General features: G+C 51.3%; 2 protein-coding genes across 2 annotated transcripts in view; one reads left to right on the top strand and one right to left on the bottom strand.

Annotated features, from left to right (window-relative positions):
* Window positions 1–19,381, top strand: part of ASTN1 (astrotactin 1) — a 65,286-nt gene extending 45,905 nt beyond the window's left edge. Inside the window, 13 exon segments of the mRNA XM_031064143.1 lie at window positions 70–113; window positions 115–165; window positions 975–1,169; window positions 1,470–1,597; window positions 4,239–4,343; window positions 5,135–5,323; window positions 7,647–7,915; window positions 8,479–8,612; window positions 9,372–9,523; window positions 9,852–9,987; window positions 10,096–10,196; window positions 10,689–10,872; window positions 15,617–19,381. Of these exon segments, the coding sequence (XP_030920003.1) occupies window positions 70–113; window positions 115–165; window positions 975–1,169; window positions 1,470–1,597; window positions 4,239–4,343; window positions 5,135–5,323; window positions 7,647–7,915; window positions 8,479–8,612; window positions 9,372–9,523; window positions 9,852–9,987; window positions 10,096–10,196; window positions 10,689–10,872; window positions 15,617–15,851 (1,923 nt within the window). The 3' untranslated portion in view covers window positions 15,852–19,381.
* Window positions 19,382–22,916: 3,535 nt separating this feature from the next.
* Window positions 22,917–23,697, bottom strand: part of PAPPA2 (pappalysin 2) — a 91,941-nt gene continuing 91,160 nt past the window's right edge. Inside the window, exon 24 of the mRNA XM_031064144.1 lies at window positions 22,917–22,958. Within this exon, the coding sequence (XP_030920004.1) occupies window positions 22,917–22,958 (42 nt within the window). The remainder of the gene's footprint in view (window positions 22,959–23,697) is intronic.

A 23,697-nucleotide genomic window follows, 5' to 3' on the forward strand; every position in this document is an offset into this window, starting at 1 on the left:
CTCCACCTCAGCCCCAGAGACAGATACCTTCCCATGGGTTTTCATCCCCTCTTTCCCCCACCCCACCAGTGCCCCACGGGACTGAGCCCCATGAAGGACGGCACGGGCTGCTATGGTCCCCCTGCCCGAGGACCCCCTGCTCTACAACATCCTCATGTTCTGTGGGTGAGTGACTGTCAGAACCCAGGAAATTCCTCTGGCTGCCCTGGGGAACTCCAGACCCTGACAGGGGGTTTGGAGATCTTGGCACAGAGCCCAAGACCCCTGTGCCTTTGATTTAGCCCTTGGAAAAAACAATTACCAACCTTATATGAAGAATTACAAGTCAAGAAAGTTTAAGTAGAATAATAGTTAGTTTGTCATGGGGTGAAAAATAGATTTTTGAGGTTTTTAGAATGGGGGCTTGGGGTCCCAAGATGGAGGAATTTGGGCATGCCCTGTCCTTTTTCCTTCTTCTTCCTAGCCTCCATCTTCTGGGTGATGGTGGCATTTTTAGATTGGTTTAGAGTAGAAGCTCACTGTCTAACATAGGTGATAGGTATTGGGAAGTTATGGTAAGTAGTGTACACGTAGTTTTTAGTATAAAAAGATAACACTGCCCCAAGGATGGGCAGTGTGCCTCAACATGACCTGCCAGACAGACCTCGGCGGGTCGGAGGAGGAATTTTATAGATAAGAAACAATAAACAACCTTGAGAACAAGAATAGAAGAGCTCTGACTCCTTCTTCAACTGCTGGGCTAGGAAAAGAGACTTTCTAGCATCTCAGGGTCACTCTGACCAGCAGAGATTCCGAGAAGTGACCCATCCTCATCCCCTCCCTGGCCATGGGGACACCCCCAAAGTGCTGCTGTCCATTGCTGCCGCCACCCTGAGCTGGTGGGGTTGGTCTGGCGGGAGTCCCCTCTATTCTTGTGTCTGTGCTCAGTGTTGGGGGGGCTGCAGCTGACAGGGGACCCCGCGCTGGCTTCCCAGGTGCATTGAGGACTACAAGCTGGGCGCGGACGGGCGCTCGTGCCAGCTGATCTCGGAGTCGTGCCCCGAGGCCGGGGACTGCGGTGAGCCCCGCGAGCTGCCCATGAACCAGACCCTCTTCGGGGAGCTCTTCTACGGCTACAACAACCACACCAGGGAGGTGGCACCAGGCCAGGTGCTCAAAGGGACGTTCAGGTGAGTTGCAGAGCCCAGCAGGGTGAGACCTCAGCATCCTCTCCAAGAGGAAGCTGTGGAAGGAGCCTGGGGCTGGACTGTAGCAGGCTGCCTGTCCGTCCAGGCCTGGCTGCTTTGCAGAAGATGGAGGGGCTGGTGGGGAGGGTGGGTCTACACTTTCCATCAAGAGCAGGCATCTTTTTAATCTGTTCCTGAAGGAAAGGAGAAGTACCAGGTGGTTTTTTTTTGGGATGGGTCACTTGCTGGCAGTCATTTCTGCTGTCCTCCAGCCTTGCTCTTCTCTCTGCAATTAACTTCCAGGCAGAACAACTTTGCCCGGGGCCTGGAGCAGCAGCTGCCCGATGGGCTGGTGGTGGCCACAGTGCCCTTGGAGAACCAGTGCCAAGAGGAGCTTTCTGACCCCACTCCTGACCCTGAGTTCCTCACTGGTGAGTGAGTCCAGCTGGATCCATGTCTCTCCCAGGGAGGCAGCTGCCAGCATGTCCAGCTCAGCACCCTAACTCCCACAGGATATATCTGCTGGGGAATATATCCAGTCTGGCTTTAGCACCCTGTGCTCAGCTGCACGTCAAGGAACCAGCAGCTGAGGGTTGGTTCCCTTTTTCCAGTAAGAGGAAGGCATTAAAAATGAAGGAAAGAAAAATGAAGGAAAGGCAAAGGCTGTAAATTAATTGTGGAGTATAAAAGCTCAAGCATCCATCAACTATTTGGGACATTTGCAAAAGGATTTTTCTTTTTCTTTTTCTTTTTTTTTTTTTTTTTTTTTGAAGGCAAAAAAAGGTTTTCCAACTACCTTTGATTTAATGAAGCATGCAAAACCCAGTGCCACCAAAACAAATGTTTTGGTTTGGCATACCAGAGCATCATGAGTGATGGGTTATCATGGGTTCCTAGAGAGCCTTCAAGGATTTGCCTTTTTTCCAGGTTGCCAGTACTCATAAGTAGCCTTCATTTCCTTGGTGTTTGTTGCTGTTTATCACTCAGGACTCCATTTTCTACGTGGTGGAAAAAAGCCATTCTTTACTCACATAACTCCTTTTATACAGTTTTACAGACCTCATGTGGGACTTCAATTGGTCAGTGTAGTTTTCTCTCCAATTACTTTTATTGGTTAGTAACAAGTTGTTATCCTGTATTGATTGGTCACTCAAACTCTTGGTGTCTATGTGCAGGGACAGTTGTTTTTTAAAGATAGTTTTCATTTTTCCATCTAATGATGCAAAACCAGTTTATGCAGGTGCAAGTAATTTTTTAACCCAGGAAAAGTTTCTTATGTTAACAAATTTCTCACAACAGGATTGTTTTCACATGGGAACTTGGCAGAGTACTGGCTTGACAAGGCCAGCCACTGATTCCAGCAGAGCAGGCCTGATTTTATGAAGCCTTTCTCTATGAGTTTTCTACCTTAGTGCAGCACTGTTGGCTGAAATGGCCTAGACATCAAGGAGCTGCTAAGCACAGGATTTGGCTGTTTTTGTCTCATAGGAGAGCTTGTGCATTCCCTTTGTCTGGCAGAGCTTCCAGGAGGATTTTGGGGAGTCCCTATGGACAGTATCCAGGGTCTGGTGGATGCTGGTTGTGCATGGCAGTGAAGGTGCAGGCAGATTCAGCAGGGAGGAGGGTTCTGGTGAGTCCTGGGGGGCTGAGCTTCCCCAGGAGAGATGGATGGGTGGGTCACTCCTGCTTCCCTGGGGATGCTCAACCCTGCCTGGAGGTGCTGGAGGATTCCTGCCTCCCAGTGGGGCTCTCCTGCCTGTGACATGGTTACATGGATGTAAGGAAGGCACTGCCACCACAGCCTCAGCATCACAGCAGTGTCAGTGGGACTGGGATTTCACTGGCAATTATGCTGGGGAGGTAAAAGCCAGTAAATGATGCTATTCATTTCCCACTCTCTGCTGGCTTTGTGGCTGATTTAGAGGGGGAAAAAAGGGAAAAGTAGTAAAATATTCTCTGCTTGTCAGAAGCTTGGATATTGCTGTGAATACACGAGAGGCAGAGCTGCTGAGTAAGGAAGGGCTGTTTTTGCATAAACACTTTGCAGGGAAGAGCGAGGCTTTGAAGCTGTCGGCGGCAGCCAGCACTGAAGAGAGAGGTGCTGGAAGGCAAAGGATCTTATCCTGCTTATACTCTGTCTCCAGGTCTTCTTACAGAGGGGGGGATGCCCACTGTTATCCTCCTGAACTCCTGCTGGGTGCCTGTTAGCAGCAGAGTTTGCTGTGACGTGCTGGCTGTGCAGCACTGGAGCTCAGAGGGAGGAGGTGGCCTGTCCCAGCATCCTGCTGCGGCACTCTGGGGATGCTCTGGCCCCCAAATTCAGAGCCATGAGCGCCCTTCAGTTCCCTTGCTGGGGCTTTGTCTGAGGCTCTGTGGCCTCCCTGTCCCTCTGCTCATACAAGCTGAGCTGCCTTGTGCCTTGGGCAGGAGTAAGTGGTCGCCCAGCCCAGGTCTCCATGAATTCCTGGCTTCTGTAACTCACAGCTAAATGGCTGAAGAATGGGATGTCTTTGAAGGAGAAGGACAAACCCTGGGTCCTCTTCAGCCCCAGCATTGCCATAGAGTCCTGAGGGAACATTAGCATCAATAGAAGTGATCTCCCTGTCCATCTGCTGCCCACTCAGCTCAGTCCCAGCTGAGGGGGACCCAGGGCCTCCTGGTCACCCTTGGGCACATGTGGCATGACGGTGACCGGTCCCAGGCCTGCTAACAGCTCATTAAAAAGCACAGCTGTCATTAGTGACATAATTAGCACACCTGGGCATGCCTTGGGAGTGGGCACTGGGAAGGAAGCAGGAGGGGGTGCAGGAGGAGGCTCATTATCTTCCAGCGCAGAGCAAAATGAAACAAGCCTACGTGTTTTCCTTCAAAGCTGTCATTTTAATTGCTGGGGACCACCTGACCCTCAGCTCTGAAAGCCTCCTTGGGGGCATGTGGTGTGTACAGAACCCTTTTCCCTGACTTCTTCCCACCTTGCTGGCTGTGTTGCTCAAGGCTGAAGGGCTGCAACCATCCCCATGGTGAGGTATTGCTCAGCAGTGGCACTGAGTCCCTGTGTGCTTTCTCTGGCAGGGATGGTGAACTTCAGCGAGGTGTCTGGGTACCCCCTGCTGCAGCACTGGAAGGTTCAGTCTGTCATGTACCATGTCCGGCTCAACCAGATGACCATCTCCCAGTGTAAGTGTGCAGGGACACAGGGAACTAGGGGAGAGAGGATGGCAAGAGGTGACATAGCCTTCTGCTGGCAGGCAATTGTTGGAACCCAGGAAATTCCTCTGGCTGCCCTGGAGGACTTGAGACCCTGCCCAGGGGGCTCAGAGACCTTGGCACAGAGCCCAAGACCCCTGTGCCTTTGATTTTGACCCATGGAAAAAATTACCAACCTTTATATGAAGAATTACAAGAAAGTTTAAGTAGAATAACAGTTAGTTTGTCACAGGGTGAAAAATAGATTTTTGAGGTTTTTAGAATGGGGGCTTGGGGTTCCAAGACGGAGAAATTTGGGTGTGCTTTGTCCTTTTTCCTTCTTCTTCCTAGCCTCAATCTTCTGGGTGATGTTGGCACTTTTGGATTGGTTTAGAGTAGAAGCTCACTGTCTAACATAGGTGATAGGAATTGGGAAGTTATGGTAAATAATGTACACATAGTTTTTAGTATAAAAAGATAACACTGCCCCAAGGATGGGCAGTGTGCCTCAACCCAACCTGCAGACAGACCTGTGGTGGGTCAGAGAAAGAATGTTATAGATGAGAGATAATAAACAAGCTTGAGAACGAGAACAGAAGAATCCTGATCTTTGACTGTCGGGCTGGGAAAAGAGGCTTGTATGTATCTCAGAGTCACTCTGACCAGCAGAGTTTCGGAGAGGTGATGGGCTCAAAGGCTGGCTCTCCATTGTGAATGTGTAGGGGGGTAACAAGGGCTTGGTGGGCTCTGGGAACTGAGCATCTCCTTCGTCTCCTTGCCAGCCTTCAGCAATGCACTCCACTCTCTGGATGGAGCCACCTCCCGTGGAGATTTTGTGGCGCTGCTGGACCAGTTTGGCAATCACTACATCCAAGAGGCAGTGTATGGCTTTGAGGAGTCCTGCTCCATCTGGTATCCCAACAGGCAGGTCCAGCGGCAGCTCTGGCTGGAGTATGAGGACATCAGCAAAGGTAGGAGCTTGTCCTTGGGAAGGGTACCCATAGCCACCCCCTGGGAGTGGGAAGTGAGGTTTGCTTTTGGCATTTTGGAGGGTGCCCAGCCTGTGTCAGGACCGTGTCCCACGTCATTGTCTCACACCCTTTGAAGCCACCCAAAGGATTCCCATGGACTGCAGCAGGCCAGGCCAAAAAGAAAGATCCATACCCACCGCCCCAGGGAAAGACAAGTGCACCAATCCCTCCGAGCCATCCTGCCTCATTCTGGACTTTACTGTTGTCTTTAATCTTATTCTTTCCTTCCTTTTGTCTCTGCCATATCTACTCTCTTCCACTTGCATCCTGCAGCCAGACTTTTCTCCCTCCAGTGTGTTTCCTTCTCCTGGGGAGAATGCTTTTAATGCCTGGGAAGCAGTTAGGAGCTGGGAGGTTCATCATGGTGCACAGGGCCTCTGGCACTGCTGCATCCCCTCCAGTGCCCTGGCTGCAGTGATGGATGCCCTGTGGAAGAGGTCCTGCCCACTTTGAATGGCAGCTTTACAAAAGCTGAGCCAGCCTAACCCCTGCCTGCTGCCATCTGTCCTCAGGTCTGTGGCAACTTGTCTAGTGGAGGGTGTCCCTGCCCATGGCAGGAGGCTGGAATGAGATGGTCTTTATTGTCCCTCCCATTCCCAACTATTTTGTGATTCTGTAATCTCTTGTGCTGGCCTCAGCAAAGCTGCCTGTAGGTGTTTGCCTGCCTGTGCTGGGGATGGTGGGTTGCAGCATCCAGGCTTGGGCAGCAAACAAGAGCCAGCCCCCAAGCCTGGGCATGGGGGATGCTGAGCAGAGCTGCTGCTTTTTAGATGACCTTGGTTTGCTGCTGCTGCCCAGGAATTCCCAGGTGCAGGCAGTGTGAGCTTGGAGCCACAATGGACACATAATTTCCATCAGGAGGCTTCGTAATTCTCAGTATTGGCGCCAGCCTGTGGTGCTGCTCTTGCTATGTCCCAGCCACAGAGACACTTATCTCCCCAGGGCTCTTGGGAAGGGCTTCTTTCAAAGCCTGAGTCTGGATCCTGTGGGCTCAGGTCTCCTGGAGCCTGGACTTCTTCACAAGCCCACCTGGGAAAGCTCAGGCACGGTGCTGTTTGGCTGTAGGCTGCTCCAGATGTAGCACCTCCTGATTGCAAGTACTTCTTTTTTTCTCCTGCAATTTCCTCCTCTTTGATTTTCGTGCTTGGAGGCTTTTCAGGTCTGGCAGCCTTTTTCCACCCACAGTATCACATTTAGGTTTCACTCTGGCACCTGCCACTTTCCTTCCTTTGCTTTTTGTTTGCAAACGTCAGGGGCTGGATATCGATTGAGAAATTGCAAGAGACAAATCATTCCCTGGCTCCTCTGCTTTTCCTCAGTGCCTGCTAAGCTGCAATTCACAGCCAGCCTAAAGTGATCCATCTCCAGCTTCCTGGGGGAGCAGAGCAACACTTTTGTATCCCAGGTTTTGTTTTAACAGCCTTGTTTTCTTTCAGGAGTCTCAAGGTTGGGCTAGTGCTGGCCCATCATTTCTCCACAAATCCTTGCTATAGGGAGATTTTCTTACTGAGTCATGGATGTGGTCCATGGTGGCTCCCCACGTACCAGGTCACCACTAATGATGGCCTGTGCCTGCCCTGAGGATGAGGCTTTGCCTGGTCATCCTTCAGCTTCCTCCAACCCCACCAACCATATTCAATGGTCCCTCTAGGCCCCTCTTTCTTCTGTATAAATCCAGGGGCACCCTTTGGCAGGGATTTTGTGTGAAAAGCAGTGTTTCCCTTCATGGCAAGGCTCACCATGGCAGGGTGATGCTGTCCAGGGCACAGCAGTGGTGGGAAGATTTTACCTTTTTGACTTCTGTGCAAGGACTGTTTCTCTTGTGCCAAAATATTTCCTGCTCTGTAGGGCCAGGAGGGCTTTTGCAGGATTGTGGTTTGGCAGGGGTTTTGTTGGGGAGTCAGTGTGATGCGAAGGTGCCCAGGCAGCTCCTCCAGGAGCCTCCAGCCACATGAAGGAGGCTCCCTCTCGTGGGGACCTGCTGTAAGGCTGGACTGTCCCAGTCCAGCTGAAGGGATTGGGATGGGGAAACTGAGGCATGAAGGGACCAGAGGACTTGCAATCACAGGGGCCAGGGTGGGCTTTTTAGTCCTGATGCCTCCTCTGAAGACCAGTAAGTATGTAATCCCTACAGAGCAAAAACAGGGGGCTCTTTGGAAGCACTGCCTCTCTCCTGGGTGGAAGGCAGAGCTCTGCCCCCCTCATACTCCACTACCAATTGCCTGGAGCCCACCCTGGCATCACTTTTCCTCCCCTTCTGCAGGCAACTCTCCCTCGGATGAGTCAGAGGAGCGGGAGCGGGACCCCAAGGTGCTGACGTTCCCTGAGTACATCGCCAGCCTCTCGGAGTCGGGCACCAAGCGCGTGGCAGCCGGCGTGCGCATGGAGTGCCAGAGCCGCGGGCGCTGCCCCTCCTCCTGCCCGCTCTGCCACGTCTCCTCCAGCCCCGACGTGCCAGCCGAGCCCATCCTGCTGGAGGTCACCAAAGCAGCCCCCCTCTACGAGCTGGTCACCAACAACCAGACCCAGCGGGTGAGGAGCCACCTGGGCAGGAGCGGGGGCAGGACAGCGTTGTGGCTGTCTTTGGAGGCAGCTTGACCAGGGAGCATCATGTCCAGCCGTGGCAGCCCTTGCCCCTTGGCCAGCCCTGCTCTCCAGGGTTGATGGGCTGTGCTGAACCCACCAGGGGATGGATGAACACAAGTGGTGGTGGGATGGGAGTGTTGGGGAAGATGAAACAGGAAAGCCTTATAAATATGATTGCCTGGCAAAAGATTTTGAGAATATAGAAACTATAAGCAAGATTGAAATGAAAGCAAGCTTTGAGATCCCTTAGTTACTGAACAACGGGAAAACAATGGTGTAGCCAGCTGAAGGTAATCCCCTTTTGATGAAACAATTCCCTCTGCCTGCAGACAAGTCCAAAGGTCAGAGCAGACCATACTAGCTTAGCAGAAAGAGTCCAAAGAGTAGTTTTTAGAGTTTAAAATGTAACACAGTATAGTAATGTAATGATTCTTCCAAGCTGTATGTAAATGCTGTAAGATTTGTATATTGTACTAAATTAGTGCTCAACCCCTTCTCCTGTCTCCCAGCTGCTGCAGGAGGCCACCATGAGCTTGCTGTGGTGCTCGGGCAGCGGGGATGTCATCGAGGACTGGTGCCGCTGTGACTCCAGTGCCTTTGGGGCCGACGGGCTGCCCACCTGTGCTCCTCTCCCACACCCAGTGTAGGTGCCCAGCCTGGCTTTGTGGTGGCGTGGGTCTGTGAAGGGGTGGTGATGGCCACCAGTGGTGGCAGGAGGTGGTGGGGCTGTGTGCCTTTGTGGGGCAGGTTTGCAAACTGGTGGGTGACCTGGGAATTGAGAGTGCAGAGTTGCAGAGTGCAGAGTCACAGTGTCTTTTCTGAGTTCAGCTGAGGGCTGTGGGGCTGCTTGTGGATCCATCCTGGTAAAGCAACCCTGTGATGGTGTTCACAGGGGTCTTAGGATGAGGATCTGACTCCATGTTTCAGAAGGCTTGATTTATTATTTTATGATAGATATTATATTAAAACTATACTAAAAGAATAGAAGAAAGGATTTCCTCAGACGGCTAGCTCAGTATAGAATAGGAAAGAGAGATAACAAAGGCTCTGTCTTGGACTCTCTGTCTGAGCCAGCTGGGCTGTGATTGGCCATTAATTAGAAACATCTAACATGGGCCAATCACAGATCCACCTGTTGCATTCCACAGCAGCAGATAACCATTGTTTACATTTTGTTCTTGAGGCCTCTCAGCTTCTCAGGAGGAAAAATCCTAAGGAAAGGATTTTTCATAAACGATGTCTGCGACACAACCCTAGGAATGAGTCCTTTGGACCAACATGCCCAGGGCCAGGAGGGGAAAGGGAGGGAGCGTAATTTATCTCCTGAGGTTGCTGTCTCCTGTGAGTTAATGGCTTTGAATCTGTTTTGTTGTGAGAAAGTAATGCAAAAACTGTCCCCCAGCCTGCGTCTCTCCACTGTACATGAGCCCAGCAGCACACTGGTGGTACTGGAGTGGGGCCACTCGGAGCCCCCCATTGGGGTGCAGATTGTGGACTACCTCCTCCGTCAAGAGAAGGTCACGGACAGAATGGACCACTCCAAGGTGGAGACAGGTGAGTGGGTCTCCCCTGGTTCTCCAGGGAGAGTGGGATGGAGGTGTTAGAAGAGAGCCTCTGTCTTTGTCTTTGCAAGGGGATGCTGCACCAAATCAAGTATCCTGTGGAAGGGAGAGCAGCCCTTCTCCTGCCCACCATACTGCAGAAAGGGGCAGCTCCTTACCATAGGGATGAGCTTTTCTGGAAAAGCAGTGGGTCCAACTTTACACCAGCTTCATGCCTTAGCCTTGTTCCCCCTGGGCACCCCTTGGCAGTGTGGCAGCAGGCACAGGCTCTCCCCAGCCCTGTGCCATCACCAGTGGCACATCCTCCCCTCTCTCCCTAGAGACAGTGCTGAGCTTTGTGGATGACATCATCTCTGGTGCCAAGTCCCCCTGTGCCATGCCAGCCCAAGTGCCTGACAGACTCTCCTCCACCATCTCCCTCATCATCCGCTGCCTGGAGCCCGACACCACCTACATGTGAGTGCCCTGTGCCAGGCCTGTGGCAATGCTGACATCTTGATCCTGTTTGGTGCTTCCATGTGGCCTTGGGAGCCCAGAGCTTTGGTTTTCCCCCTTCTCATCCAGGTTCACTCTCTGGGGAGTTGACAACACAGGAAGACGTTCCAGGTCAAGTGATGTGACCGTCAAGACACCGTGCCCTGTGGTAGATGATGTGAAAGCTCAAGGTGAGATGGAGGGAGCTGCTTGGGACAAGAGGGAGTTCCCCCTTCCAGCATGTTCCTGTACATGTCTCGTGTCGTGGCTGTAACCTCTCCTTCACCCAGAGTGGCCCAGGAGCTGCCACACGGTGTGCAGGGCTGAGATGGGGGCTGCAGGAGGCACAGTCCTCTCTGAAAACAAAAGTGAATAAATGGTGTTTCACTAACACTACCTGATGGCATCACCCGTTTATTTTCTTAACTAGACCAAACTATGGGAAGCTAACCTGGACTGAGCCCAGGGAATGCCATCTAGTCTGTTGGGATCTTGTCCCTGGACTGAGCCCAGGGAATGCCATCTAGTCTGTTGGGACCTTTTCCTGATGTGATGTAAATCATAACTCAGTGGACAAATACTGATTCTGGTCCTGGCTTCCCTAGAACTGAGCTTTAGACCTGATGGGTTTTATCCATGCCTTTCCTTGCACCCCACTGAACACCCCCTGTCCTTCTGCCCAGAAATAGCAGACAAGATCTACAACCTCTTCAATGGCTACACGAGTGGCAAGGAGCAGCAGACAGCCTACAACACCCTGCTGGACCTGGGCTCCCCCAGCCTCCACCGAGTCCTCTACCACTACAACCAGCACTACGAGAGCTTTGGGGAGTTCACCTGGCGCTGTGAGGACGAGCTGGGGCCCAGGTAGGCTTGGGAGCTGAGCTGGCTAAGCAGGCAGGCCTGCCCACCAGCAGGCTTGTCCCTCAGGGATAGTGCTCACCAGGAAGGCATCTCTTCAGCAAATCTCGTGATATCATGATGGATGATAGACCTCAGAGTGTCACAGTGGCGTTTCTATTTTGCTGGATGCTGTGCATGTGCAAGGACCATTAACATAGGACAAGGTGGAAAGTGGTTGACTGTTGTCAATCCAACCCTGCTGTCCATCCCATCAGCCCTGTCCTGTCTCTGGAGTCTGGCCTGACATGTTCATGCTAGGCAGAGTGGCAAAGGGGTGGGATTCTCTTTTTTCCTTCACAGCTGATGCCACAAGCAAAAAGGCAGAAGGTCTTGGAAAAATAACACACCTTTGAGGGATGGAGATTGGATTCTGGTTTCTGCCTTTTCCTGAGCTTTGTCTTGAGGTGAATGCACCTCTGTGTGCTGAACTCTGTCAGCTTGTGGTCCCCAGCAGGCAGAGGACTGACTTTAGGTCTGAATTGTGCATTTCCTCACTTTTGATCCACATCTGAGGTTGTGGGGGGTGACACGAGTGTTTTTGGTGCCCAGGCAGTGCTGAGCTGCCACAGCAGGTTTTGGAGGAGGTTGTCCTGAGCTCTTCCTGTCTAGAATAGTCTCTTTGTGCCTGAGTAAGCACCATGTCTTCTCTTCAGGCTTCTCCAGGTCGCTGAAGCCCCTCCAGCTGCCTGAGAATGTCCCAGGCTTGTGGAGATAGCCAGATGTTCCCTTCTCCCCATGTCCTTCAACATCTGCGTTAGTCTGCGTGGTTTCCCAGTCATGTGGATATTTCCAGTCAGGTCAGCAGGCTGGGCTGAGAGATTGCGTGTGCTGCAGTGGTGTTTCATAGCATCTGGCCTCCAAACAACCAGAGCTGTGACCTCATCTGGAAATCAGGGTTACTTTCAAATGTACATCAACAAGAGCTCCTATGTATGGAATCCATGGCCTCTGCCTTACACCGTGCCCCAGCCCTCCTCTTGCTGGTCTCACCACTGTCTGTCTTCCAGCCCTGCTTCTCCAGGTGATCACTTGTGTTCTTCTAGCAGAGGATAGGAGATTCTCCATGTACATTCTGTGTCCTCCAAACCTCTGCTAGGCAGTCAGACTCAGCAAGTAGCTTGTGCCCATCTTGCACTTAGTGCATTGGACTTGTCTCTGGCACAGCTCTGGTGGGAAACTCTGAGGAGGCCCTCCATGCCCTGGAGTAGAGGTGGGGTCTCCTTTCTTTTCCCTTTTCCCATTTATGTCCTAAGACATGTGAGCTCTTTGAGGCACAACCTCAAAGCTCAGTAGCAGCATTGCAGCACATAGAGATTTTTTAGGGCAGAGGCTCCCAGCAGCTCCTCTGCCCAGGGTTGCCTCATTCCCCTGACACCCAGTGGGATCAGCAGGCTTGGACTTCAGTCTCACCTTTGTCTTGATCCCAGCTGTGATGATGCCGCTCCGTCTCCATTGCCAGATGTGAAATCCAGCCCCAGTTTGCACAGACCATCTGACATCTGTTGTGGTGATTTGCATGAGGAACACATAAAATTCCTTACGTGACAGACTGGAGTCATCACGGAGCCGCTGCCATCACCGAGGCTGAGTGCTGCCACTGCTGCTCCTGCCCCAGTGAGCACCAGCCAGAACACGGGGTGGAAGCTGCCTCCTTGAGCCCCACAGGGCAGAAGCATTGCCATGGAGCAGCCAGAAATGCCACTGAATTACCCAAATGATGCCATTTTCTGTGTGCATCTATGAGCCAGAGGGTTAATTGCAGCCTCTGGAAACGCTGGAGTGCTCGGGTAGGATGACGCAAGTCGCTGATGAAGTGTTTGCAGCTCGCGCTCCTTGGAAAGAGGCACTGAGGCAGCTGCAGCGGGCTCTGGTGATGACAAATCTTGGAAAGCAGATCTCCTGTTTGATCGTCTGCGAGGGTGAAGCACCCAGACTGGTGGTGACAGGACAAATCACTTGCAGATGACATTATTTAGCCAGCAGACAGTGTTTGTTTGACTGTTGCTGATGCTCCTTTGAAGTCGGGGATGCGGACCCACACGACTGACTCTACCATGTCCCTCCTCCTCCACACATCCAGGACACCTCCTACTCTGCTCATTTGTGGCACACTCAGCTCCCTTCTTGGCAGTGCTGGCTGCTGGACTGAAGAAGCAGAACTTGTTGTGAGTGCACAGATAACTTGTCTGAGGCTGTGAAAGCAAATCGCTCCCTCACGGTCTGAGAAGGGCTGCAGAGTCCTGGTCTTTGCATAAGGAAAGGAAATGGAGGAAAAAGCAAGCAGTGAGTGGAAGTTGGATTTGATGCAAAGCCTAGTGAAGTCTGGTGGTGCCTATGGGCTTTGAGCCAAAATCTGTGGGATAATATCAGGCATTCCTGTGAGGGTACCTGTAATGCTCAAGGAGGAGAGGCACTTGTGGCACCTTGCTTAGGTGTCAGATGCAGAGACCAAGACAAGTGAGAGCTTGGCTATATTCTGTGGCTGGCCAGCTTGGGTGGCTGTCTCCAGAGCCAGCACCATGCTAACCACCTTTTCCTCTCTGGCATACCCTGGACATGAGCTCTGGAGTGGCACTTGCCATGTGGCTGCAGAGCTGGACAACTTTTCAGTGGCTCCAGACTGGGCCCTTGGAGCTGCAGTCACATCCAAGGTTTTCTCTCCAGGAAAGCCAAGATTGGCTCTCACTGGACTTGGGGTAAATTAATTCCACTTCAAGCAGCTCTCCCAAGGAATTCCTGGCCTGGAGGGAGGTGTGGAGAGGCAGTGGATGTTCCTTCGTGGTTGGTACACATATCCTGGAGCTGTCAAACCAGCCCACCCTTCAGAATCATGATTTGTGACTGCTGCCTGTTCTGGGCTGAGCAGATGCTGAGTTAAAGCTAGTGAGGGGCTGTATCTTCTTTTCCTTGACTATTCTAACCCAGCAACTGACCTTGTAGCTGGGTAGGAAACTTATCCCAGCTCATCAGACACTTAAACTTTGGTCTGGGTTTCCAGGCACATGAGATACCTTCAAGATGCTTCATTTGAATCCATTGCCTCCACAGTGGCCACATTCCCTGGAGATCACCCAAAGTGTGAGACAAATTTAAAATGAACGCAATGTGTTTTATCTGTACAAACTGATTTTCTTGATAAAAACATTAGAAGCACAATTTTAAGAGGACAAATTTTAAAAGAACACAGCTTAGATCATGTTTGGCCATGATCCTCTGTGCTCTTCCAATATCTCAGCCAATACAAGAGGCTGGTGATTTAGCACTTCCTTACTACCAGGACAAGCCTGCACTGAGGATATGATGCCCTGGGTGTGCTGGATGTCTCTTGCAGAAGATGGATTCATCCTGGACCTGCTCTGCCTCTGTCATCTGACCTTCTCTCAAGGCTTCCTTGGCTGGGTTGTGGCTCTTCACAAGCTGCTGCTGCTGCAGTGACTTGCCTTTCCTCGTCTTGTTCTCCAGATCTGGAAGATGCAAAATTCACATGCAAAGAACCAGGGAGCTCTGCCACATCCCCTGCTCTCTCAGAGCTTTTGGATGGGTTTGATGTATGGCCCAGTATTCCTTCTGGTTTGCAGGGTGTCTTGTAGGACACATTTCCTAAACTGTTACTAAATATTGTGAGTTGTGTAGCAGGAGTGTCATTCACTGTACATATGTCTTGTGACATTGCATCCTGTGTGGATCATAATTCTTATCTCACCTTCAACTTTCCATAGAGATCCTCACAAGCCAGACATGACATTCTGGTTTGGATTTTTTTCCCCTTAAATCTCCCTCCTCCTCAGTGATATCCTGGCTTGCTGCTCGCAATACTGTGCATTTCTGGCACAGGAGAAGTTGAGGATGCCCCATTCCTGGAAATGTTCGAGGCCAGGTTGGGACTTGGAGCAACCTGGTCAAGTTTTTGAAGATGTCCCTGCCATGGGACAGGGGTGTGGAACAAAATGATTTTTAAGGTCTCTTCCAACCAAACCATTCTGTGATTCTGTGATTCCTACACCAAGCCATGGATGACCAGCATAGCTCCTGAATATGCAGCACATACACTTAATGGAGAGGACACTCATGGTGACACTGTTCTGGGCTGGCCATATATGTCATGCCTGACACTTCTTAGATTTTATCCCCACTGCCTACAGTGCTATTGTCTCTGTTTCCATCCTGTGATATTTGGGGTCCAGTAGCTGCAACAGCAACAGGTGGTGCCACTTGAGTCCTTGGTGATGTCCACCCCAGGGGGTGCTGGGGGTTTCACAGCTACACCTGTGACTGTCTCCTTAATAAACTCTCAGCAAACCTGGCCTTGTTGTTTGAGTGGTACAGGGTGGAAGAAGAGGGGACAGGACAGTGAAATGTGAGTCCCAAGATCACTGCAGCAGGTCCAGCACTGCCATGGTGACATGGGCATCTCTTCCCTGGGTAGGGGCTGTTCTCTCATGGATTTAGCTGGCAGTCCTGCCTTGGGAATGGTGTGTCCCCACAGCCCCACCAGCCCTCCTTGTCCTTGCAGCTCCTCACAGCTGCTCTTGCATTATCTCTTCTCCCTCCAGGAGCTCCCGTGGTGTCCTTAACTGTCTTTACTTTTCTCTCCTCATACATTCCTCTCGCCCTCCCCGCCATCCTCTCCGTGGTGTCTCCATGACCCCTGCCACCCCTCGCTGTCTGTCGCCCCCCTGGCATCTCCCCTCGCCCGCCCTCACTGCAGGAAGGCTGGCCTCATCCTCTCTCAGCTGGGGGACCTCAGCAGCTGGTGCAATGGCCTCCTGCAGGAGCCCAAGATCAGCCTGCAGCGCTCCTCCCTCAAGTACCTGGCCTGCCGCTACAGCGAGATCAAGCCCTATGGGCTCGACTGGTCGGAGCTCAGCCGCGACCTCAGGAAGACGTGCGAGGAGCAGACGCTGAGTGTCCTGTACAATGACTATGGTGACAAGGACTACTGAGGCTTCTGGGCACCTGCTCTCAGGCTGGCCTTCCCATGGGCGTTTCTGAGGGTTTTACACATGGACCCATGGAGGGGGAGGGTGTTGCTGATGTTTCTGGAGGCGAGAATTTGGACTGGGGAGCAAAACCGGCTGCTCCGTGCAGGACTGACTCAGTATTAGTTTCTTCTTCAACTTGGCCAAAAGCCTTTCTAGTTAGAAGTCTTGTGGGACCCAGTTTTCTTGGTTTTGTTTTATTCATTTTGCCAAGAGGTTCCTCAGCATTGGTGGAGAAGGCAGGCTGGGAGGGCACAGCCCTCTTCTGCCCCATCCCTGCCCTGGCTGTGGGGACTGTCTCCAAAGGTGGGCAACACCAGTCGTGGGAGGAACGTGGTGACACAGCCAGGATGGGAGAGCAGGTGATTCAGGCAGAAATGGAGGCAGGGCAGGCAGGTCAGGTTGAGATGCTTATGGTTATGGCTGAGCTGATCAGCCACTGGGAGGCCAGCAGGGTTGGGATGGGGTTTTTTGCAATTGTAAAGCATGAGGTCTGGGTGAGACCTGAGAGAACAATGGTGCTGTTGGTGGGCAGAGCTGGTGGTGTCATCAGCTGGGGCAAAGAGGCAGGGGCATTGTGACCCCATCTCCTCAGGTTCTTCTGCCATGGCCAAAATCCACATGTGCTCCAAGATGCAGAGTCCTCCAGAACAAAAGCAGCTTGGCCTCAGGGCCAGTAGTCAGCTGGACATCGTGAGCTTTCTTCTTGGGGGACCACATTCCTTGGAAGTCAACCTTAAAATCCTTTCTGTTATCTTTTTGGTTTTTTTTTACCCACTCTAATAAAAACTTAGAAGCAACATCAAGCTGCTGCTGAGGGGAACTCAGCTAGGGGAGCAGCAGCCAGATGACACAGACAAGATGTTCTGCACCAGACACTTGCAGCTGTGGTATAGCCCAGGTTCTGCTTGCTGAGGGGAGAGGGATGCAAGACACCCCAATGCCGTGGTGCAGGATGGTGCTGAAGGTTCTGCTCCAGAGAGGGCATGGAGGACAGGCTTCTGGGGGTGTTGCTTGCCTGTGTTCAGGCTCACATCTGCCTCTTCCTCTGGTAACTTTTTTTTTTTTTAAAGCTAGAGAGCTGGGGTTGTACTGGGACACTGGGTTTGGTTCAGAGTAAACGATTCTCCAAATCCCTATCCCTGCTGATAATATTGGAGGCAGAAAACAGGTTCCTTTTAGCTTCAGCTTCCTGCCTGGTTTGCAGAGGAGGCACCTCTGGACTTGCCAGCTGTGCACCTTTGATCTAGACAAGACCAGAGCCCTACAGTGGGATTTTTACGATGCCTCCAGAGAGAAATTTCCTTTTCATTTTTTTTCAGTCTTGGCAGGAACAGTCATCAGCCTGTCTCATATGATTTTCTGCCTCATTCCTCCTCCTACCTGCCAAGGACATGGCTTGAATATTTGTGTGGTGCTGAGAGGGAGGCGGCTGCGCTCTGCACCCCGTCACTGCCGACAGTGCTGCAGCACCGGATTTTCTCAACAGCAGCTCAGTATCTCCCTGCAGGACCACACTGTGCTTTGCTCTCTCCTTCTCATGGGCAGACATCTCTCCAGGGGCAGCTGGCCTGGACTGGGGAGCTGCTGGGAGCAGCCACCATCAGTCAGTATGACCTGGGCATCCCTGTGTCATTGCTGTATTGTGTGTCTGGCAGGGGTGATCAGACAAACGTTTGCTCTGTGCAAGAAGGAAATCCCCTGGATCCTTTTGGCTTTTTCTTATGTGTCTGTCCTTATATTTTGATGTGCCTGATGCTGCCAAGGGCTTAGGGCTGAGAGTGAGACCAGTGCCACCTCCATGCACAGGTATAGATGGGCAGGTGATCTGTACTGAGTCATCACTCCTTTTCCTTTTAGCGAGACTCGTGACCAAGACACTTCTGTTTATCCTTTTGCTTATCCCAGCAGATGCTGAGACAACTTTTAACTTCCAGCCAGGCAGCCATCCAGCCATGGGCAAAGGGCACCTCTGCTCAACGCCTCGAAGGGATGTTTGAAGGGAGGCTGCTCTGGCCCAGACACCAGTTGGTTTCTCGCCAAGTAATACCGTGTACATGGCCTTTATGTGAAATGCAGACTGTTCTCCTTTGGGTAGCAGACTCCTCTCTTTTATTGCTTACTAGGTGCAGCAGCAAGGACAGGAGCAGTGCTGTCTGCCAGCCACTTGCTGTGACACTGCCAGGAAAACCCTGCACACCCCATGCATTCACACCTGCCTAGGTTACTTTTTCATCTGGCCCCAAGATTTTCACCGAGGCTCTGCAGATATTTCTGTTCTGCTTCTGTGCTGACACTTCAAAGCCCTTGCATGGGCAACCAAAGCCCTGCAGCATCATCAGCCAGCTGGGCTGGGCTCTGCCCCCTGGGTCCTGGCTTTTCCATGGGCTGGGCTTTGGAGAGTGAGGGGAAAGCCACCCCTCCTGTGGGGTCCTTTGGCAGCACCCTTGCACAGCGGGATGGGGCTCAGCACCCCTCACCCTGTGACAGACTGTGCAGGCTGCTGGCAGGGCTGGGCTCTGCTGATTTGCCCACCGTGGTGCCCCTGCAGCTGCTGTGCTGGCAGAGCCTGGCAGCCTGGCACATCTGTGGGGCCATTGCCACAGTGACCCTGGCTTTGTGAGCGCTTCCTTATTGGTATCCTCACTCTAGCTTTGCAAGTCAGAACCTTGCCCAAGCTTAGATTTTCTTGCCCAAGTCTCTCAGCTACCACACAAGTCCCTCTCAGACAAATGCCAGCAGCCACCATGGGGGACCAGCATGGGGGCTGTCCCATGGTGTAGACCTGGCCTTGGTGAGATGGGCTGTGTGGGGCTTGCTCACCCAAAACAGGCGTGCCCTGGTCTGGTGGAAGGTGTCCCTGTCCACGGCAGCTGGGTTGGCACCAAATGCTCATTAAGGTCCCCTCCAACCTAACCCATTCTGTGTCTCTGTGATTCCCTGCAGAGCTGACACCACCCACATCTGCTGCAGGGTCCTACTGTTGGGCCTGCACAATATTTTCTCTCTTGGACTCCTGATTCTTCCCAAGCTGCCAACAATGGGAGAACTGCTTTCCAACCATTTCTGCAACCTCCTTCACCCCCCTGCCCTTTCTTTTTGATTTGTTTCTGAATTAATGAGCAATCATTCATCTGAGATGAACCTCTGGGTCGTTAACTTTTCTTTGCTGCGTCCGTACCCCTGTAATAGCATTACTACCTTTTCCTTGTCGTGGAGTTATTTAACATATAAAGACAGTTTGGTCCTTTTCTTTACAAAGATGGCTACAATTCATGTTCCTTGATGTTCTATTAAACCTCTAATGTGACGTTTTACTACTGTAGATTGAAAGTAGGGTGCTTTAGGGTGAGATAGCCATGTGGCAAGAAATACAAAACCCTTCTGGATTACTTAAAAAAAAAGGTTTTAAACAACAGCAACAAAAATCATTGTACCACTATGTAAAACTCCAGATGATAATTTAACTGACTATTAAAAGGAGCTGTTAGTAATCCCTGGCTCTGGCAAACTGGAGTGTTTGTTTATAGTTTTGGTCCAATTGATGTCATCTTTGGTTGCAGATGAAACACTCCCAGCCTTTGAACTCGGGTGAGTCTTCACACAAGTTTAGCATTAGCCTGTCTGCCCACTGGGTTAGCCAAGTCCCAAACCACTCAGCACACACAGATGGAGCCGTGTCCTGAGCCTTGTCCTGCCCACCTGCTCTGCTGGATGTGGGAAGGTAAAGATGTCTCCAGCCATTCCTTTTCTTGGAGAAAAACTGCATTTACACATCCTCAGCAAGGGTACCTCAGCCCTTGATTTGCAAACCTCCACAGAAGCTGGGAACTTGGAAGCAGAGTCCAAAAAAGCCACTTTTTTGTATATAAGGTGATTTGCCCACCTTTTAGCCGTTCTTTTAGTATATTAGGTGGATGAGATGGTGCTGTCTGGTGATCAACTATCCCTGGAGAATGTCCTGGTCCATCTGGCAGACTTTTGACAGAGGACTAGCAGCAACATGAGTATTAATGTCCCACAAAGAATGTGAGAACCAGTGCCTGAACAGAGGTGAGATCTGGAGAAGATGCCAAAAGCCACTTACAGTGCTGCATTGTGTCTAATGCTCAGGCCATCAGGACTTACAAGGGCAGGTCCCGTGTCCAAGCCCAGTGTATATTGCCACCTACCCTGCCAGATGGGTGGAAGACCCAGGGAGAGCCTGGGCAGACAGACAGGCAGGCAGGACACTTGGGAGGACACAGGGGAGGACTTAGGGACTATAGCACACAAATCCATAGGAAACCAGACTTCAATAAGTCTCATGGAACAACTTGATTTTTTTTTTTCTTTTCCCAGTGCTAAATTGCAGGAAAATAAGCTAAAAATACATCCAATACTTTCCTTCTGCTATTTTCCATGCAGTTAACCATCATCTCATTGCAAAATAAGCTGTGGCTATAGAGTGAGATGGAGGAGGAGGAGGAGTAGGAGGAAGAGGAGAGGGTCTGTGTGGCAGCAGGGTGTGCAGCTGCAAGCCTAAACTGCTCTGTCAATATCTCAGCACAACTGGCTCATCACACAATCTTCTCAGGAGTCATCTGGCTTGCAATCCACGGGGGTTTGGAGAAAGCCACTCCAAAAAAGGGTGAAGTGGACTGCAAGGGGTGCATCACCAGCACATTGGTAGGTTTTTAGGAAAGGTTTGGTAAAGTGTGTGTGTTGGAAGGGTTGCTGTTGGCTCCTCTCCAGAGTGCCTGATTTGGGGAGCTTTGCCCTAGAAAGGACATTTATGTCACCAGGAGATGCTGTTCCTCCTCTGGGACTGAGTCCCTGTGCAAAGACCAGACATGGTGAAAAGATTGAGGAGCATCAGAGCTGGCTGGAGGAAGAAGGATGGGGTTTAAACACAGGGCAAGGGCTTTTTGGTGCTTCACAGACCACAGGTACAAAATTTACCTGGTCACTGAAGAAAACAATGAAAAAAAATCCTCAAATCTAAAGCAACTTTATTGTCTTGGGTTTTAACTTTCTTGCCAGGATACCACATGGTCCTCTGGCTCTAGTGTGGGCCACCTTCTGCTCCCCATCCCCAGGGATGTGAACATACACACACAAACACACACATCCCTCCATTTTAAGTGGATCAATTACAGAAAGTGACCAGTTTGTGGCACAACGTGGAGAAGACCTTCTGCCAAAGTGTTCTTGCAGCTGGTGGCACAGCAAAAGCTGCCTGGGTGGCAGCCTTGAATTAGGGGGTGGCACTGGAGGTGAGTGTCCCCCCACACCCCAAAACCTGAAGGAAATCTCCAGTTGGGCTGTGACTGTTCTGGGAGAGTTTCTGATTTGGGAAGAGGAGAATATGTCGGACCAAACCACCTCCCTGGCCCCCTTTTGGGTGAATCAAAGAGGCAGGAGAGATGGAGGATGAGAAGATTATTTATTTTTCATAGATTTTTATAAAAAATAATTATCAAATACAAAAAAATAAAAATAGCAGCAGCCTCCATTGTGAATAAAACCCTAAAGGGGACAAAAACCGCTCAGTGTCGCTATAGAAGAACAATATTTCAGTATGTAGAAGCTGTCTGGTCATAAGAAGCACAAATGTCTACCAGCCAAGCCAGCACTTCCTGTCCCAACCCCCCAGTTCCCCTGTCCATCTGTGGGGCACAGTCCCTTCCCTGCACACACAGGTGAGCAGAGGAAAAAACCAGGATTTTCACACCAAAAGGATACAAATTTGGTACATAAACACATAGGCATTCAGGTAATGCTGAGACCAGGCAGGGAAGGGTTTGTCATGGCAAGATGCTGGAACTTGAAATTCTGCTTCTGGGTGTGATGTTCATTCCATGTCCCCACTGTCCCCACCTGTGGGGGCTGCCAGAACCCCACTTCCGCTGTGTTGGATGCCCTGGATCTCCCCTTTCCTGCAGTGGTGGAGCAGGACAGGCTGCCCAAGCTGCACATCCTGGGGGGGCAGCTATTATTTGAATTTCCTCGGGTTGCTTGGGGGTTGTTTTTTAATTGAAAAGTGGATATCTGACAAGATATTGCTGCTATCTGCCCAAGTGACAGTGAATTCTGGGGAGGCGTCACTTGTGCACGATGAGAACAAAAATGTCAGTGTCCCAAGAGGAGGTGGGGCTCATTGTCCCGCACCTCTCTTCAAATCTCTGCCTAGGCCAGGTGGATGGGGACACTTGGGGTGAGGAAAGGGCTTGGAGAAGGACAAGGCATCTCCTGCCTGGATGCTGGTAGGATGTCCGAGCACCTCTGCCCCTACTCGGGTCCTCCAGTAAAACACAACCGTAGGAAATTCCTGACAAAATAGGGTGGGGTAGAGCTAGTGGAAGCTCTGTTTTTAATGATGCTTTGAAAATTCCTGGTCTCTCCACACCGTGTCACCCTCTCTCCACCACTCGTTCATCAGACAAACTCTGGCTGGAAGCCTGTATCCAACAGCACAGGCCATGCAGGCAGGACACAGCCTGGAGTCCTTTGGTCCCAGCCTGCAGCTCACCCGGGGACTCTGCCATCAGTTCCCACTCTGTGGTCCCTTCTCTGCTCTCCTCTCCTCTTTCTATCCCTTTTCTCTGCCTCTTTACAGCACAAAACCATCAGTGATAATCCCAGCTGGAGCCAGCACCTTCCCTATTGCTGCCTTTATGTGGCTGGGTCCAAGCTGAGCTTCTGGGAATCAATTATGGGGGGCAGAGTTTCTTGCTGGGCTTCTCTGAGGCCAGAATTGAATCTGCAGATTTTCACTCAGTGCCTACAGGAGCAAGAGCCTCTTGGAAGTCAGCAACTGTATGTCCAGCCTGAAGGGACAGAGATAATAATAAGGAATACTAATACTAAGGAAAATCTCAATGAGAAAAGATAATTCTCAAACTCTCCTGACAGGTTTTTTTGGTCCTTTTCGCATTACAGGGTCTAGTCTCCTCTGAGAGCTGCTGACAACACAACTCAGTTGGAGCTCAGACGTGAGGGAAAGAGAAGAAGGACCACCACAGCACCCTTCATTCAAGCATCACACAGCTACACTGGTTTGGCCTCTACACCCAGCTGGGTGTGCAGTGGCTGGGGGAGTGAGACAGAGAGGGAGCATGCTGTCTTTGCTCCTATAGACCATGCAGTGATCCCCATGGACACATAACCCTGCCCAGAGAGCTCTAAAATAATGTGTGATGGATGCCTGTGGTACCCTTGGAATCTGTTGTGCTCACTGGGATGATTCAAGGGCACAATAACATTTTTTCTCAACCCCACAATCCTGATCCACGCCCTAAGAAGAACAAGGCAAAGCACTGGCAAATACCAAGGGCAAAACTCGGTCCCTGCCAGATGCCCGAATCACCGTGAAGTGGGAGCCTCCCTGCCTGGCATGGCCTGGGTGTTTGGCTTCTCTCTCCGTCCTCCTTCCAGCTCAGCAAGGAAGGGGAAAATCCCTGCTCCTCCTGCCCTGACCTGCGCTTTTCCCAATGGTTTGTACTTCACAGCAGCATGGGTGTGTGATAAAGGATACCCTTTCTCAGCTTCATCGAGAGCAAAGAAAATATAATATATATTTATATATATATTATATATATGTATATAGATATAATTAAGTTTAAATATTTGCAGAGAGATCACAACTACCTCGACCTTGCTAAAAGAAGTCTGTACAGCAGAGAGGGGTGAATAGTGACAAAGACAGACACCCAGGAGCCGCACCAGGACACGCATCCATGGCAGCACCCGGGCTCCCGGCGTGGACGGGCGCTAGCCCAGCGTGTGGCTGAGGCGGCCCCAGACCCCCGCCCGAGGGCCCCGCGTGGCT

The sequence above is a fragment of the Geospiza fortis genome, unplaced genomic scaffold, assembly GCF_000277835.1.
Source record: "Geospiza fortis unplaced genomic scaffold, GeoFor_1.0 scaffold399, whole genome shotgun sequence".
Taxonomy (NCBI): Eukaryota; Metazoa; Chordata; class Aves; order Passeriformes; family Thraupidae; genus Geospiza; species Geospiza fortis.